This window comes from Saccopteryx leptura, chromosome 6 (genome assembly GCF_036850995.1).
Source record: "Saccopteryx leptura isolate mSacLep1 chromosome 6, mSacLep1_pri_phased_curated, whole genome shotgun sequence".
Taxonomy (NCBI): Eukaryota; Metazoa; Chordata; class Mammalia; order Chiroptera; family Emballonuridae; genus Saccopteryx; species Saccopteryx leptura.
In genome coordinates, this window is record NC_089508.1 from 89,593,810 (window position 1) to 89,612,497 (window position 18,688).

At 40.7% G+C, this 18,688-nt stretch overlaps 1 protein-coding gene across 3 annotated transcripts; it reads right to left on the reverse strand.

Annotated features, from left to right (window-relative positions):
* Positions 1-15,830: 15,830 nt before the first annotated feature.
* Positions 15,831-17,428, reverse strand: RNASE1 (ribonuclease A family member 1, pancreatic). 3 transcript variants are annotated; one of them, XM_066342830.1, is made up of 3 exons: positions 17,307-17,428; positions 15,957-16,627; positions 15,831-15,899 (listed from the first exon to the last, which is right to left on the reverse strand). In XM_066342830.1, the coding sequence occupies exon 2, from the start codon at positions 16,600-16,602 to the stop codon at positions 16,096-16,098; it is 507 nt and encodes a 168-aa protein (XP_066198927.1). In that variant the 5' UTR covers positions 16,603-16,627; positions 17,307-17,428; the 3' UTR covers positions 15,831-15,899; positions 15,957-16,095. The 3 variants fall into 3 exon arrangements, with proteins under 3 accessions (XP_066198927.1, XP_066198926.1, XP_066198925.1); XM_066342829.1 differs by having other exon boundaries at positions 15,831-15,885; positions 15,941-16,627; XM_066342828.1 differs by having other exon boundaries at positions 15,831-15,885; positions 15,933-16,627.
* Positions 17,429-18,688: the final 1,260 nt, after the last annotated feature.

The following is an 18,688-nucleotide window of genomic DNA, read 5'->3' on the forward strand; positions in this document are numbered from 1 at the left end:
CTGATCTGCAATTTGAATGTCTCTAGTGATGTCAACTAAATTCTGCACAGTTTACACACACAGCACCAGTCACTGAGATTGTTTAAGTGTGAGCTGTTGTGGTGATTTCTCAAGTTTATATAATGTCTAGCTGAAATTTTCCAAGGCTTAGTTTAAAAAAAAAGTTTAACTTCTCAATAATTCCATGCCAAAAGAAAAAAGAAAAATAAAACATTAATTTGAAGGGTTGTACCAAATATTTAAGAAAACTAGAAAAATTCAGGATCCAGTTCACAAGTGTAAAATAAAACTTTAAAAACAACTAGAATCTAATATTTATAACTATATTATAGTTCCTATTGAAACATAATCTTTCTCCTCAGAAACATCTTTATTTTTCTCAGATAGTCAAATTAAGAATATTTACTACATAAGTTGAGTTTTATTTATTTATTTTTATTCATTTCATAGAGGGGTGAGAGAGAGAAGTGGAGGAGGAGCAGGAAGCATCAACTCCCATATGTGCCTTAACCAGGCAAGCCCAGGGTTTCAAACTGGTGACCTCAGCATTTCCAGATTGACACTTTATCCACTGAGCCACCACACACAGGTCAGGCTACATAAGTCTAGTTTTAAAAGATTTGGTCAAATTGTTTGCTTAAACACAAAAATAATAATTGACATATATGCTGTCTTAAATCTGCTTTGCTAGAATTTCATAAGGAATATCCAGATTGACTTTGATTCGCCTCCCAGGGCTAAGAAGTAAGTCACATAGTTGCCAGCTTTGCCTGCAATATCTATAAATTTAGGTCAATTCCTCAGGTTCAAGGTTCCCAAAAATGTTGAGGTTCTTTCTTTGCCATCTTCCAGGAAAGCAACCTTTGTTCCTAACCTGGAAAGACTACCATGAATCATATAAGCAAGGTACCAGGCTGTTTTGCATGGAATTTTATTGGCTTCCAAAGTCAACCTTAATTCCTTAAAGCTTTAGAGTGACATCCAACTCTGTGTATGTCTCTCTCAAATATGATATTCCAGTCAAAGTTTTAATTAATCAAACCAGTTTCTAGTTGAATTATCTTATAAAAAGATTCTTATTGAATTTATGCAAATAATCATATTGCCATAAAAATAATGTTCATTAAGAGTTTTCAAATTCTAGAGGGATCAGATAGGGAAAAAATATGTAAATGCTTCAATATTGTTTACAAAAGTATACTTTATCAAATTGCCCTAAGAAAAACAAGTTTCCTTATATCTGGAAAATAAAATTTAAAAAAATGGTTTAAAGTTTAGCAATATTTCAAGCCCTGGCCAGTTTGCTCAGTGGTAGAGCGTCAGCCAGGCGTGCGGAGGTCCCGAGTTTGATTCCTGGCCAGGGCACACAGGAGAAGCACCCATCTGCTTCTCCACTCCTCCCCCTCTCCTTCCTCTCTGTCTCTCTCTTCCCCTCCTGTAGCCGAGGCTCCATTGGAGCAAAAGATGGCCCGGGTGCTGGGGATGGCTCCTTGGCCTCTACCCCAGGTGCTAGAGTGGCTCTGGTCGCGACATAGCAACGCCCCGGATGGGCAGAGCAACGCCCCCTGGTGGGCGTGCTGGGTGGATCCCGGTCGGGCGCATGCAGGAGTCTGTCTGACTGCCTCCCTGTTTCCAGCTTCAGAAAAATACAAAAAATAAAAATAAATAAAAAATAAAGTTTAGCAATATTTCAAATAAAAAGTTATAAAAATTATAATCCTTCTCAGTTCTTTTCATTCTATAATCAATTATTTATCCTGATCTTCTGCCAGCGTTTTATGAATTCAGTTATTACTTAGAGTTCCATGGAACTTCCTCTAGCTTAAAAGTATGATATGAAAATTTCTTCTCAGAAAGTCTATTTTAAAATAAATCAGAGTTCTTTTTATGGATCTTTCTCAAGATGAAGCATATAATACTTGAGAAATCATTAGAGTAAAACAGTAACTGTCTGTGGCGAATCAGCGAGGCTAGTAATTCCAGGTCCTGAGTGGGAATGGCGTAAAATTAAGAAAATAGGCTTAAGAAAAAAAAAAGATGGGCTCCGGAGGACTCCCTGCAATGCAGAAGATAGCTTGCAAAGAGCAAAGAGCCCCCAGCCTGCTTTATTATATAGCTATATGCAAATAAGGAAGTCTCCAATACAAAGTCACACGTCTCCAAGGCAACCCAAGAATTCTCCCAAGTGAATAAACCCTCCTCCCTGCATAACTGAAATCAACCAACATCAGAACAAACAAAGGGTGAAAGAAAGGGCATGTAAATTGCTTCTAGCAACTTAAGTAAGCAAGTGAAGTGGGGAGATGGGATGAGTGCAAATACTCAACTTCTTAGCCAATATGGAGGTGGTGGGAGGGGAGAACTTAGTCTTTTGCTAAGCCTCAAACTGCAAAGGGCTTTGCCACTTGCCGTCTCCCACAACTGTCTATGAATGACAAAAATGAATATAGATCTGACTATAATGTAGTAATTGACAAAGAACTTTGCTTGTCTGTAACATAACATTGCAAAATAACAATTAGAATTACAAATAAAATTATATTAGAATATTGTAGACTTTTGGAGATTTTTATGTCTCTTCAACATCCATTTTAATAATAAGAATACATGTATACAAATAAAACATTGTTATTATTTCTTTATTTGACAAAGCTTCTCAAGTAATTTAATCATATTAAATAGGCCTAAGTAGTTTAAATTTTTTCTTAAGGAGAGAGAAAACAAATCCTTGAGGTATTTCATGGGTCCATTGGAACAACCCAAAGCCATTTCCAGATTAACAAAAAGTCTCCTTCTGCCTGACCAGGCAGTGGCGCAGTGGATAGAGTGTTGGTCTGGGATGCGGAGGACCCAGGTTAGAGACCCAAGGTCGCCAGCTTGAGCGCAGGCTCATCTGGTTTGAGCAAAGCTCACCAGCTTGGACCCAGGGTTGCTGGCTCAAGCAAGGGGTTACTCGGTCTGCTGAAGGCCCACGGTCAAGGCACATATGAGAAAGCAATCAACGAAAAACTGATGATTGATGCTTCTTATCTCTCTTCATTCTTGACTCTCCCTATCTATCCCTCTCTCTGACTCTCTCTCTGTCTCTGTAAATAAAAACAAAAATAAAAATAAAAACTCTCCTTCTAAAATTCAAACTCTCAGAAGGTTATCAAACATACTTGACAAAAAAGATCATATTTCACTAAAACAATGTTAAATTATTCATTTACCCAAAGTGACAATAAAAAATATCAAATATAGGCTAGCAAAACTTTAGTTCTTAGGATTGAAAAGATTCTTTTCTTAAGTAATCAAGGACCTGATTAAGAAAAGATGACACAGAACTATTTTTGTAATACATAGAATCTTTGCTTTGTAGATAGAAAAATTTTTATGTCTTACCTGGAGAAGAACAATAAATACAGGAAAATTTTGTTCATTTAACAGAGTGGGAAAAAATCAAACTCTAATTCTGCATTAGCTTACTTTTGCTATTTAAATCAACTTACTTAATTTTATTTTGCTTAATCATACATAAAATTTACAACCAAGATTTCTTTTCATGTATAAATACATTCTACAACTCCCCTTGCCCCTTTTACTTTACCTTTTCTTATTCAAAAATAACCAACTTAAGACAAAACTATTTTTTCCCCTTTCTTCAAATATATCTCCATATTTTATGCTTTTTTTTAACCAAAAACATACAGTTCTTTACATCTTAATTAGAGTTCTTAACCCCCAGAAACTTCAATTTCTCGTGACAACTAAAAAGTAAGTAATTAGTATTCTCCAGATTGGCAAATTTATGAATACCTTTTATAACTTCTAGAAGATAAGCTTCTTTGACAAATACATTTACAATTGTTTAATAAAATACAAAACAGCCCGACCAAGCAGTGGAACAGTGGATAGAACATCATCCCAGGATACTGAGGACCCAGGTTCAAAACCCTGAGGTCGCTGGCTTGAGTGCAGGCACATCGAGATTGAGCACAGGCTCACCAGCTTGAGCATGGGGTTGCCGGCTTGAGCGTGGGATCATAGACATGACCCCATGGTCGCTGGCTTAGCCCAAAGGTTGCTGGCTTGAAACCCAAGGTCACTGGCTTGAGTCCAAGGTCATTGGTTTGAGTAAGGGGTCATTCATTCTGCTGGATCCCCCTCCCACCCCATCTCATCAAGGCACATATGAGAAAGGAATCAATGAACAACTAAGGTGCCACAATGAAGAATTGATGCTTCTCATCTCTCTCTCTTCCTATCTCTCTATTCCTGTCTATCCCTCTCTCACAAAATAATAAAAATAAAATAAAATGCAAAACATATTAGTTAACAGTTCCAAATTTACCTTTTTGTTTCTCTGTAATAAGAAATCAAAATAGGTCAACTTAAGATTTATCAAGTGGCCTGACCTGTGGTGGCACAGTGGATAAAACATTGACCTGGAACGCTGAGGTTGCTGGTTCAATACCCTGGGCCTGCCTGGTCAAGGCACATATGGGAGTTGATGCTTACTGCTCCTTCTTCCTTCTCTCTCTCTCTTCTCTCTCTAAAAGTGAATAAATAAAATCTTAAAAAATTAAAAAAAAAAAAAAAGATTTATCAAGTGTAACACAGGAGATCCAGACCCAGAAAATCAATTTGATGTTGTTGCAAGATCCCAAAGAAACCACAAGGAGGACCAAATGAAGTGGCATAACCTTTATTACTTACCTACAGGGGCAACACCAATGGTAGCAGGTCAGCAAAAGCTCTGCACCCTGTTAAGGGAGGCTGTAAGCCCTGAGCAATTGCTAAAGCAAAATTCTTTGTCTACAGGCAAGCAAGTAGGCATGTAAGCAAGCAGGGACACAGGGGTAAGGGAAAGTGTATACATCATTCTGTGCTGTTTCTCCTTGACAATATCTGGTGACTCAGTTACTTTTTCCTTAAAAACCTCGGTTGCAGTTTTGTTACCCTCTCTTCCATAACTTAAGCCAGAATCTGTGACCATGGCACTGGGGACTGGGGAGGGGGAAAGGCCATGTCCAGCATTGACCCTACATCTAGCAATCCATGTTTCAGTATTTCATGTCAACAATAAATAATCTAGACATTTGATGACCATCTATTATTCAATCTGGCCAAGAAAATTTTAAAGTTTCAAATTACCTAAGATATCTAGAACACTATGTCTAAATATGTACACATTATTACTAAAAAGTTTTATCTAGCCCTGGCCAGTTGGCTCTGTGGATAGAGCTCTGGTGTGGTGTACAGCTGTTTCAGGAACAAAAGAAGTGACTCACGGAGGACAAACATGCTCAGACAACTTGCTGGAGGAAGGGCATTTATTTGCCGGCGAAGCAGTGTGGCCAAATAGGCACCAAGACGCTAGCTCCCCAAAGTTAGCTTTCTTGAGTCTTATATACCTTTCACAGCTTTCACATGAAAGGTGCCTGATCCCTTTGTCTGCAGACCTAATTGTACCTCATGTTTTACAGGGGGGGGGGGGGGCGTGAAGAAGAGGTTCAGACGGGTTGTCCTGACTACTTATATATCCTGTTTTCCTTGCTTCTGTTGCCAGTTGTTTCAGAAAGCTGATAAAGGAACTGCATGACTGTACTTTGTTACTTTTTAAACTGACTTAGCCTTTCATGCCCTTCCATCTCACAGATGCCCTGGGCTCGATTTCTGGTTAGGGCACTTAACTGGGACACTAAGATGCATTTATCTGTCCACTGAGAAAGCAAAATTATTGAAGTTTGTTTGATTTAAAGAATCTTCTGAAGATTAACATTATTCTTTATTGGATATGGTCTTTTTTGCCTTCAAGCAGATAACCATCTTAACATATTAGTACCTCCATTTTAAAGTTAATCTGCATAGTTAGTCTCTTGGTGATGGAGTAGGCAGTTATACAGGCATGAGCATACCAGGAAAGATAGGCCTGGTACAGAATGTCACCAGGACAGAATGTCCCAGGTGCCTAGCAATGGGCAAAAGTAGAGAAAACAAGATTGTAGGCTAGAACCTTACCCCAGAGTGACCTTTCCTCTCCTAGCTTGTCACTAGTCATGTGGTTTAGACCCTATAATCTTTTATATCATTAGTCATATGATTTAGATCCCCTTAGAAGAGAAATACGGGAACTGGAGAATAGTCTCATATGACTTTCATACAAGCTCTTGCACAACACTCTCTTAAGCATTAAACCCCCAGGATAATAAGGTTCTGATTAACATTAAATAATCTTGAGAACAAAGCTTTGGGTCTATTGACCACAGAGACAAGAGAAGAGTTCTGGTGAAACTAGAGATAATATCTAGGCTGCAGTTGTGTTGTAGCTCCAGGCCTAGAAAAGCAAAAATAAAACAAAAACCATATGAAGTGACACCATGGCTGACATCAGTACCAGATAAAATGACTGACAATCCCCTACCCTAGCACTGACCAATCAGTGGACAACATAACCCTGAAAGAACACACCTGGAAAGCTGTTGAATATTCTATTTAAATCTTCATGTGGGACTTCCTCTAAAATCCCCAACTTTAGAAAACAAATAAAAAGGTTTTTTTTTTAAACAGATATACTCATTTATTGATTGATTGATTGATTTCAGAGAGAGAGAGAGAAGAAATAAAATAAACATGGATTTGTTGTTCCACTTATTTATGCTTTTTTTTTTTTTTTTTGTGACAGAGACAGCGTCAGAGAGAGGGACAGATAGGTACAGACCGACAGGAAGGGAGAGAGATGAGAAGCATCAATTCTTTGTTGCAACACCTTAGTTGTTCACTGATTAATCTCTCATGTGTGCCTTGACTGGGGAGCTACAGCAGAGTGAGTGACCTCTTGCTCGAGTCAGCGACCTTGGGCTCAAGCTGGTAAGCTTTGCTCAAACCAGATAAGCTGCGCTCAAGAAGCTGGCGACCTCGGGGTCTTGAACCTGAGTCCTTCGCATCCCAGTCTGATGCTCTATCTACTATGCCACCACCTGGTCAGGCCGCTTATTTATGCTTTTATTGATTGCTTCTTGTATGTGCCCTGACTAGGGATCAAACCTACAACTTTGGCATATTGAGATGAGATTCTAACAAACTGAGCTACTTGGTGTAAGTCTAGCAGTCGTGGCCGCCTTCACAGCCGCCTGGCTCGTGCAGGTTTGCATTTGATTCAGATAGACGGTAATGAAACAATGGAGTCATGAACTGGTGGGCCATCCTTTATTCTAGCTCGCAACTGGCGGGTGAGAAAATACACACAGTGGGAAAACACTTCCCTTTCCATTCAGGGCTCCCAAAGCCACTGACTTTCTCCAGTGTTTCTTAGAATCAAAGGCCTCACCAGCCTTATTCACTTCTGTTTCCCTTCAGCTCCCTGCCATCTTGCTCCCTGCCTCTCTACAACCGCGTAGCCTCTCTCCTCTGCAAAATGGCCTCCTAGCTCCTCCTTTTAAAACTTTTCAGCATAAAAGTCCCCCCTCCAGCACACATTAGCATAACCAAGCCCCTTTTGCATGAAGGTAATCAGCCACGCACGTGGGCAGCACCATTTTTAACAATAAAAGTGAGCAAAACCAGAAAATACAGATTTTACAAACTTATTTGCCCAACACCTGGCCAGAACCATAATATAACCTTTTAAGATGAAAGACTTAGCACATGCTCTCCCTCTCTTGAGCATACCCATGCCTCCCCCTACTCCTTGTTACTTTAAGGCAGTGGTTCTCAAAGTGTCCGCCAGGGCGCACTGGTGCACCCTGTAAGATTTCCAGGTGCACTCTATTGTATTCCAGGGAAATATGTGCCTGTTGGGGACCAAAAAACCAACAGGGTTTTTGGACTTTAGATTTTTGGGGGACAGAGATGTGGGGAATTGGCTCTAATCTGACAGTCTGCCCAACCCCCCACCTCATTTGCCTGGATTAGGTTGCAAAAGGCTGTTAGGCTGTGGTGCTGGATTGTTTACACTACCCTCCATGTTCCGGAAAGACTGGAGGCAAGTTTCTTCTATCCTTTGTTTGGTGTAGAGTTAAGATTTGCTAATGCCCTCACTTTGCCCTACTGTATAAATAAAGCAAGATGCAATTTTTGAGCGTGCTTTGTTCTTGCCAGCAGCAATTACAGGTCCCTCCCGACCCGTATTTCCTTAATTCTGCATATTTTCTTAATTCCACACCGTTTCCACTCCCGACCTGGAATTACTAACTGCACTGGTTTGCGGCATGTGCCCAGATATAAAAATAAATATAGTTACTCTATTGTACCATTTCATTACAGAAATGCTGCTCTTTTTGTTAACATATCATTATTATATTTATTATTAACACATCATTATATTATGTTTAAATAAATACACCCAAATAAAATGGATAGATTTCTCAAAAAGAAGCATGATATTGAAAAATCCGATTGTGGAAGTGAGCAAAAATTAAGTGCAAGTAAGAAAGCAAAATCGCAGCCTACTCACAAATATAATGAAAGTTATTTAAGCTTTGGTTTTATTTGGACCGGAAGTGAAGATCACCCTTTACCACTATGTTTAGTATGTGGATGTAAAATAGCAAATGAATCATTGCTTCCTAGTGAATTGAGTCAACATTTTAAAACTATACACTCTAATTTACAAGATAAATCTGTAAGTTTTTTCAAGGGATTGTTTGAAAAGCAAACAAAAGCAGCAAATTCTTTTAAAAGATAAATGACTATTTCTAATAAAGCTCAAATTGCTTCTTATCAAGTATCAGAACTAATAGCAAAAAATATGAAAGCTCATACTTCAAGTGTGTCACTTATTTTGCCTGCATGCAAAAAAATGGCCATGACAATGCTAGGAAATGAAGCAGCAATGAAAATATTCCTCTGTCCAATGATACAGTTCACAGGCATATTATAGAAATGTCTTCTGATATTGCAAAAAATGTATGCACTAATAAGCTTCAGTATTCAAAGTTTGCATTGCAAGTTGATGAGTCAATAGACATTACCGACACAGCGCAACTCCTAGCATTTGTCTGTTTTATTAATGAAGATCAAAGAGTAAATTAGTTTCTTTTTTGCAAAGAGTTAGGTGTGTCTACAAAAGATGAAGTTGTTTTTTAACATTTTGAATAACTATCTTGATAAATAGCAGTTAACATAGAAGTCATGTGTAAGCATTTGTACAGATGGCGCCCCTTCCATAGTAGGCTGTGTTAAGGGTCTTACATCTTTTGTAAAAAAACAAAATGAGGTTATCATAACTCACTGCTTTCTTCATAGGAAGGCCTTGAAGGCAAAAACATTGGGAGAAAAATTAAGAGAAGTTTTAGATCACGTTGTTCAGATGGTAAACTTTATTAAAACAAGACCTGTCAAATTGCTTTTATTCTAAAAGCTTTTTATCGATATGGATTCACAACACAGACAGCTGCTTGTACACACTGAGATGAGGTGGTTGTCAAGGGGTATAGTACTTACCTGTGTACACAAGGTACAACAAGAACTTCTTGCATTTTTTGAAGAGATGAAACAGTTACATTTTTGTAACCGCCTTTGATGCAAATTTTGGGTTGCCAGGTTACAATATTTGGCTGATATATTTTAGCAGCTCAATATTTTGAATACTAGCACACAAGGGAAAGAAGAAAATATTCTCACATCCACTGACAAAATAAAAACGTTTCAGAGAAAACTACAGATTTGGAAAAGAAAAGCTGTTGAAGGTAATTTGGAAATGTTTCCATTGGTAAATAACACTTGCATAAATGAAACACTTCCAATAGTAGTTGAACATTTAATAAGTTTAGAAAAAAAATTGGGTCCTATTTTCCATCACTTAACACTGAACAATACGATTGGATTAGAAACCTATTCATGGAAGCTTCAAGTGATTTTGGTTTAACATTAACAGAGGAAGAAGAACTGGCAGCTATATCTACTGATCATAGATTGATGATTAAACATAAGGAATTGTCTCTTGAAGCCTTCTAGATTTCTATAAAAGAAGAATATGTGGCAATATCTTAAAAAGCTTTGAACATTTTACTACAATTTTCAACATCCTATTTATGTGAATTAGGATTTTCTACCCTCAGTACAATTAAGAGTAAAAAAAGCCTGACCAGGCAGTGGCACAGTGGATACAGCATCGGACTGGGATGTGGAGGACCCAGGTTCAAGACCTCAAGGTTGCCAGTTTCAGCATGGGCTCATCTAGTTTGCGCAAGGCTCACCAGCTTGAGCCCAAGGTTGCTGGCTCAAGCAAGGAGTCACTCAGTCTGCTGTAGCTCCCCAGTCAAGGCACATATGAGAAATCAATCAATTAACAACTAAGGAGCCACAACAAAGAATTGATGTTTCTCATCTCTCTCCCTTCTGGTCTGTCTCTCCCTATCTGTCCCTCTCTTTGACTCTCTCTGCCACAACAACAAAAAAAGAGTAAAAAGACAAGAATTCTTCAATGTATTCAATGTATTGATGAGGAAGTGAGAGTTTGCCTTTCAAATATATGCCCAAACACTGAAGAAATCACTAGGACACATCAGGCTCATGTTTCTCATAAACACAAGAATGGAAAAACTTAACACATTTGCACCAGGACCTTCTGAGGTCTTACTAAGAAGATACATCTTACTAAGAATGTATCTGTATATATAAAAAGATAACTTTTTTGTCATTTTTAAATTTTTTTAACCCCTCTTTTTTACAAATTCTAAAAAGCATAGCTCAAAAAATGTAACATAAAAATGTTTTTTAATGTCAGAATAAATTTAGTTTTGTCATATTTATTTTATTTCATTTAATTACCATAAAGCATGCTTGGACTTTATATATTTTTCTTTAATATTTGACTTAATTATTATAACATATTTCTCAGAAATGTGTATATAGTGTGCCTACAATTATTTGTAGGATTTTATTATTATTATTTTTTTACAGAGACAGAGAGAGTTAGAGGGGTAGACAGGGACAGACAGACAGGAAATGGAGACAGATGAGAAGCATCAATCATTAGTTTTTCGTTGCGTGTTGCGACTTTTTAGTTGTTCATTGATTGCTTTCTCATATGTGCCTTGACCGCGGGCCTTCAGCAGACTGAGTAACCCCTTGCAGGAGCCAGCATTCCTGGGTCCAAGCTGGTGAGCTTTTGCTCAAGCCAGATGAGCCTGCGCTCAATCGGGCGACCTCGGGGTCTTGAACCTGGGTCCTTCCACATCCCAGTCCAACACTCCATCCACTGCACCACCGCCTGGTCAGACATTTGTAGGATTTTAAATGCACCTCAACTTCAAAAAGTTTGAGAACCGCTGCTTCAGGGGAATTCTTTCTGTATCACATTCATACTTTTCCCTCTCTCCTCTTCTTCCCTCCGCATGTTGTCTTTGTGGTCTTTCTCCTAAGTTCCAAGAGCCCTTCTTTTACCTCTGTAACTTATTTCCTGAGTCCATGTAGCCCAGCCGGCTCAGGTCTTTTACCTCTGTGACTTTCTAAATAAACTTTCACTTCTATTTGACTTCTAGGCTCTGAATTCTTTCTTAGCCAAACTCAAGGATCAAGGTCTAACTCTGCCCTTAACATCAGGAGAGACTAGTACTCCTTTGTTTGTGGGGTAGCAATTGTCTCCCCTACAGAACAGAGACCTCTAATTTGTCTCCATATGGCCGTTTCTCTTGTTGACTGTTCCTGACCCCTCCAGGACAGGACTGTCTTTCCTCTCCCAGTCTCCTCCTATTCAAACCACTTTCATTCCCACTGTTCACTGGCTGTGCAAGTCTGAACCTGGACCATCTGTTGTCACTTATTACTTAATTTCACAGACAGAGGCACAAGAAATCCCATGACCCACTTGAAAGATAACATGAGTGGAGCCATATTAAAATAGAGTCAAAGTAGCCATTTCAGGGTAACTGCCTTGCACCTCTTATTTTTCTTTATCTTACAAATCGAACCAAACCACCATCATTTGAAGAAGGTAGTAATAACAAGAATATTCCATTTACATGACTGATGAAATTTGACTTTGCCAATGATCAAATTGCTAACCAATCAATTAAATACAATTCTAGCTGAATCTCAAGCCAATGCATGAAGTACAAATCTAACACTACCTCATCTAACACCACTGAACTCTTCTTTTTTTTTACAGAGACAGAGAGAGAGTCAGAGAGAGGGATAGATAGGGACAGACAGACAGGAACGGAGAGAGATGAGAAGCATCAATCATCAGTTTTTTGTTGTGACACCTTAGTTGTTCATTGATTGCTTTCTTATCTGTGCCTTGACTGTGGGACTACAGCAGACCGAGTAACCCTTTACTTGAGCCAGCAACCTTGGGTCCAAGCTGGTGAGCTTTGCTCAAACCAGCTGAACCCACACTCAGGCTGGTGACCTTGGGGTCTCGAACCTCGGTCCTTCCTCATCCCAGCCTGACGCTCTATCCACTGCGCCACCGCCTGGTCAGGCTGAACTCTTCTTTAATACAACTTACCTCATCTTTCTTCATTTTTCTCATAAAAATCCTGAGTCCCTCTCTTGTATTGGGGGAACACTGTTTGGGTTTCTACTTGATTTTTTTTTAATTAAGTGAGAGTAAGGTAAGGGAGGTGGAGAGACAGACTCCTGCATGTGTCCCCATCAGGATCCATCTGGCAAGCCCCCTATGGGGTGATGCTCTGCCCATTTGGATCATTGCTTCACTGAGCTCTTCTTAGCACCTGAGCCATCCTCAGTGCCCAGGGCCAACTTGCTCCAATTGAGTCAGGACTGCAGGAGGGGAAGAAAGAGAGAAAGAGAGAGAAGCGAAAGGGGAAGGGGTGGAGAAGCAGGTGGTCGCTTCTCCTGTGTGCCTGGACTGTGAATCAAGCCCAGGACGTCCACAGGGGGCAACACTCCTCCGCTGAGCCAACCGCCAGAGCTTCTGCTTTAATTAGTTTCCCTGAACTGCAATCCTTTTGGATCCTAAATAAATGTTTATTGCTTCTCAGTTATGCTTTTTATTTTTTAGGTTAACACCAGTGGTGGAATTCAGCAGGTTTGCACTGATTTGGTAGAACCAATACTTAATTTTTTGTTGAGTCTGGCAAACTGGTTGTTAAAATGGCACTTGTAAGCAAGGTTCTCTCTAAGGTGGGCAACCTGCCCAATGTGGAAATCACAAATTTACATTCCTTACTTTTTTAACGTTCATCTGTGCAACAGCATATTTTAAATGCCCATAGTAATGTTCATTCTGTCCATAGATGAACAATATTGCAAGTGAGGATGCCAATCAAGAAGCAATATGGCCTGACCTGTGGTGGCGCAGTGGATAAAGCATCGACCTGGAACACTGAGGTCGCCCGTTCAAAACCCTGGGCTTGCCTGGTCAAGGCATATATGGGAGTTGATGCTTCCTACTCCTCCCTCCCCCTTCTCTCTCTCTCTCTCTCTCTCTCTCTCTCCTCTCTAAAAAAAAAAATTAATAAAAGAAAAAAATTTAAAAAAAGAAGCAATATGGAAATACCTTAAATAACAGTGTTATTGTGTTTTTTGTCAGGTATTATCTAATATTTTTACTAATATTTTAAAACTCTTATAACATAATCTACTTTTATGTACTTCTTTTATTGTTCTTATTTAAGTATTAAATGCATGAAATAATAAACTACTTTTCAGCATAACGTTTTTTTATACTTAAAACTGTCATGAGGGCAGAGAACTGGTTGTTAAATTATTTGAGTCCCACCACTGGTTAACGCCCAGAAAGAGCAAGGAGCAGGAAGCCAGAGCTGGTGAATGTGCACACACACATGCAGCAAAACACCAAATGAGCACAAAATGCCTTTAGCCCAACCTGTGGTGGCACAGTAGATAAAACGTCGACCTGGAGCACTGAGGTCACCCATTCAAAACCCTGCACTTGCCTGGTCAAGGCACATATGGGACTTGATGCTTCCTGCTCCTCCTCCCTTTCTCTCTCCCTCTCTCTCTCTCCTCTCTAAAAACTGGAAAACAAACAAACAAACAAAAAAACAAGTGAGCATTCTTAGAAGCTCCACTGAAGTGTTAGTGCTAGCAGGAGGAAAAATGAGATCCAAGATTGAGAACAAAGGTGAGATAAACCTAGGAAAGATTCTCTCTTCAGGAAACATAATGAGACTTTAGTTTTCTTTTTTCCCCTTCCTCCTGCACCCTCAGTGCTGTTAAGGAATGAGATCCTCATTACCCCAGAAATGCGGGGATATCTAGTCGCTCTCACCTGCAGGCCGTTCCTCTCATACAGAAGCTCCAAGGTTATGAATGCTTTTTACATAAGAAAAATAGTTACTTCCAACATTTATGAATGTATATAGTATATAAAGACAATGATAGAACTGGTAAAACAGTAGGGTCTTTCTCTTCCTATGACCTTGTCTAGAGCCAGGTGCTGCTGTAAACAGGGGGACAAATGAAATGATTAAGTGATGATGGAAGTTGAAACCAGTCTTTTCAATGGCTGTGAGGAAGGTTTGCCAATCTCTGAACAGACTCACAGGCTAGATACTCTGGGAATCTGTGAAAGCTACCAGTGAGCTGAGGAAGAGAGAGCCACAGCTCCACAGCATGTAGGGAAGCAGGAAAACTGGAGGGTTTGTTTCTCGAGTAGACTATAGTGGCAGAAGGGATGACTGGGAAGCCAGGAGACCTGGGGTCTACTTCCAGCTGTGCCACAAACCAGCAGCAGCCACGAACAAGCCGCTTCACCTTTCTGAAATTCCGGTTGCTCTTCTATAGAAAGCAGGGGTTACATTCGGTCAGGGGTGGCAAATGAGTGGCATGTGCACTCTTTCTTCTCTGACGCCTTCCAGAGGCTACAGTTCAACTACATCGCCGTTTAGTTCTTCTACAGCAGTCTAAGCAGACACTTGCAATTAAAGTTTGTAAACATGTTGAAATATACTTATTTTCCTTCTAAAGTGCCTTCTAGCTCCTAAATGGAAGGATCCAATTTTTCAACTTAAGAGGTGACCTTTTTTCTGATCTAGTAATAGCTCACTCAAAAAGAAAAGAAAATTTAGGATCATAATTTTATATACTCTTCCTCACCGCCCTGAGGCTGAGCAGTCTTCCTGAGGTCATACTGTCCTTCTTTCTGTGTCAGAGATTTTAGTGTTTGAGATTCTCTTTCTGTCAGTCTACCCAGTCCCCTGTGTTCTCTTTTATCTAAAATAGCCCACACTTGTTAGTACATGTGGACGAGGGAAATGTCCTGAGAGTGACATTTCTCCTACTTCCTAAGAAGAGGGCAGGGAAAGACCAATGAAAGAGTCTGGTTACTCCAGTCTGGTAATTAACAGAATTCATTAAGGGCACACCTTGGGTACCTGCAACACAGAATGAATCCCCGTGGCACCTGACAGGTGCCAAAGAATTATATAGGGTAACCGGGGTGGGGTGGGAGGGTAATCAGGGGTACCAGTTACCTGAATACTACCAGGTATAGAAATTATTACACATGTTTGACAAGGTCAGGACAATGGCCCATTTCAGGAAACAACAAGTCACTGGAAGCAAGGGAAGCATCCTGATTTATGTCTGAATGAACATCAGTTATGATCAGAGAGTCTCTACGCAGGGTTTGTGGGAAGCAATCTCTGTTCTGGTCTAAGTCCAGCTCACAAGTGAGACACAGGTCACAGCATGCAACAATCTTTCCTCCACAACACTTAAAATGTTATGCTTGGCATCAAGGAATCTACTAGAAAAAGAATTATCTCTAAAAACCAAGAGTCAGAAGAGGAGGCATTTAATGATTCTATTCACTGTTCACCAAAGTTAAATAGATCTACAGTTCTCACCCTCTGGCAGGGAAATTAGCACATTAACAAATAGCCTGAATGGAAACAGCTTCAGGAATATCCAGGTAGTTGCAGCTGAGTTTTATTTAAAGAAGCAGTAAAGTGGTTAACATGGGGCCACCTCACAACCCACTACTTACACACACACACACCATACCACTTACACACACACACACATACACACACACACACACACACACACACACACACACACACACACACACACACACACACACACCATACCACTTAGGGGCAAGCGTCAGGCCAGAGAAGCATGTTTGTGTTGGATAGGAGCCTTAACTTGAGTTGAGGGGAGAGGCAGGTGACACAATCAGGTGGGACTTCTCTTCTCACTAGTGGCTCTAGTCTCATTGGAGACTTCTACGGAACCATCGAAGTGGACCGGCACATACGGGTTTCCCTCACAGGCCACAATGATCTGCCTCTCTTTCGAGCTGGTCTTGTATTGACAATTGGGGTACTTGGAACCATTCGTCAGGCGACAGTCCGTGATATTCATGCTCGAGTTGCTTTTGTGGCAGTTGGGCTGCCCATTCTTGCAGGTGATGTTTCCCTGGAGACAGATGGCCTGGACATCTACCAGAGGCTCATGCACAAAGGTGTTCACTGGCTTGCACCTTCCCTCTGTCATTTTCCGGCGCCTCATCATTTGGTTGCAGTAGATGGAGTTGCCGCTGGCGTTTCCACCTGGGTCCATGTGCTGCCGCTGGAACTTCTTGGTCCGTGATTCCTTACCCAGGGAAGGCTGGACCCACCCCAGCACCAACAGCACCAGGACTAGCAGTGGGAACAGGATGAGGGACTTCTCCTGAGCCATGGTGGCCTCAGTGCCCTGGAGGAACCTAGCCAGGAAAAGAAGAGGAAAAGCATCTTTAGAAAGATGACCCCAGCTCCCACCTGTGGTCTCCCTGGCTTACAATGTCCATTCAGGTCAGCCAGAAAGATATCCCTCTTCCTGCAAGATTTTCCAAGTAATGAGACATTTGAATATACTCTTCTCCAAAAGCATTGGATCCCTACTTGTCAAAAAGACGAAGTCCTCCCCTCTGGGTTGTGTTCTCTGAAGTGACCTAAAATCCTGCAGTCCTATTTTTGAATACTGGATTTTTTTTAAATCTAAAATACGTTTGTACTCAGTGCTCTCGTAGCTCAACAGAAGATCTTTTTGAATAAACCAAGGGCCAGATTGTATCCCTGATACTACCATGACATCAGGGATTATGGTGGACAGAGCCCTGTTGTCCTCCAATGCAAGTGAAAGAACCCAGCGCCTGACACTGGCCTCGTAAAGAGATGCCATTGTATTCCCAAGGCAGATGCTTGCCTCGCCCCACCTTTGGCTGCTCTTTCTCCAGTTCCATGGGTTCTCTGAAGCTCAAGTGCTCCCTCCCCATCCCAGCTCTGCCCCCAGCTATGTTTGCTAGTCCAAGCTTTCTCCGTGTTAGCCTTGCTCACTCTAGCTCCCTCTTCTCCAACCCTTGAGCAGAAGCAGTTCCTGAGACCACCTCTTGGGCTGCTTACCTTGGTCGCTAGGTTGGATTCCAGGTGAGAGCAAGTGGAAGACTGTGTCTGCAGTCACTGAATCCCTGGGGAGTGGACCTTATGTAGATTACAAAGGGGCTTGGTTTCTACAATGAGAAAGGTAGGAGGAGCATGTTGGTTTCAGACCAGAGGAAAACAAGGACATTGTGAGGAAGGAGTGAGGAATTGCCCAGTCTCCTCTCTTTTCAGAGTTCCTGGGGAGAGAGAGTCTTTGCCTGTAGGAAATTTTCTTGCTCTGTGAATCTCATCTGTCTGCTGGTTCACAGAAGCAGCAGAGAAAACCACTAGGGCACTGGTGCTCAACCTCCAACCATGTCTTTGTTATCTCTCTGGAGGCCATTTCCCTTGGAGGTTAGCAAAGGCCACATAACATGTAATCAAGGGAGATGGGAAGAAAGGGAGGTCCTCTCTCTCCCCAGAAGTCCTGAAATGGCTTTGGCCGAGATTCCCTCTACCTCCCCCAGGTATCTAGCTGTCTCTAGCTGGAAGGCTTCCCAGCTCTGGAGAAGGAGGGGGAGATGCCTGAACAGATAAGAAGGAAGCCTCTACATCACCTCATCCAGTTCTGGTCATTTCAATACTCCGGAGATGAGTATGTGACAGTTTTTATCTACAGTGACCACTCATCCTATAGATCAGAGTTGAGAATAGAAACTAACGATAAACCAAATCCCAAATCCTTTTTGGAGAAACAATAGAGAACATCATATGTCTTATCAGCTGAATTCCCTCCTAAGAAGAGATCTTTTGCTGGGTGAAAAATTTTGATATTGCTTAAGTGAGAACTATCAAAATTCCCTCCATGTTCTAGATTTCTTATTTTTTCTAGCAAAAATATTTTGTTTCGTTATAATATCAGTCTCCAACAGCTTGAGATAAACATTTCCATGGTCTTAAATTGACCTGTATGTCACTTTGTTTTAGAATGTCCTGTTTGTTCCACTTTCCGTTTGACAATCAGATACAGGTTTTTGGAAAAGCCACAGGTCACCAGCTCCATGAAGTGGCAGACTGGTCTTTATTTTGGAAAAACCTCCAGATATTTATCCAGAAACATATGTTCATGAAATTCTGAACCATCATCATCAAAACCTGTTTTATTGTTAATTGGAACTCCCACAGTCTCCCCTATTGTGTCCACTGGATCATCCCTTTCAAATCATTCTGAAAAGGTTTAGCAAACCCCACATCACAAAGTGAAGGGTCTGTTTCTGTTTCAGCTGTCTCTTCAGTAACTGCCTTAACATCAAAAACATTAAGTTACTTCCCCTTGAATATAATTTTCCTAAATTTGCTAATGGACTCACTGGCTCTTAACTTCAATGCTGGGGCAGCAGCTCCAAGCACCAGGGACATACTGG

Coding starts and splice junctions, on each gene's coding strand:
- RNASE1 (XM_066342830.1), bottom strand. CDS start 16,602: ATGGCTCAGGAGAAGTCCCTCATCCTGTTCCCACTGCTAGTCCTGGTG.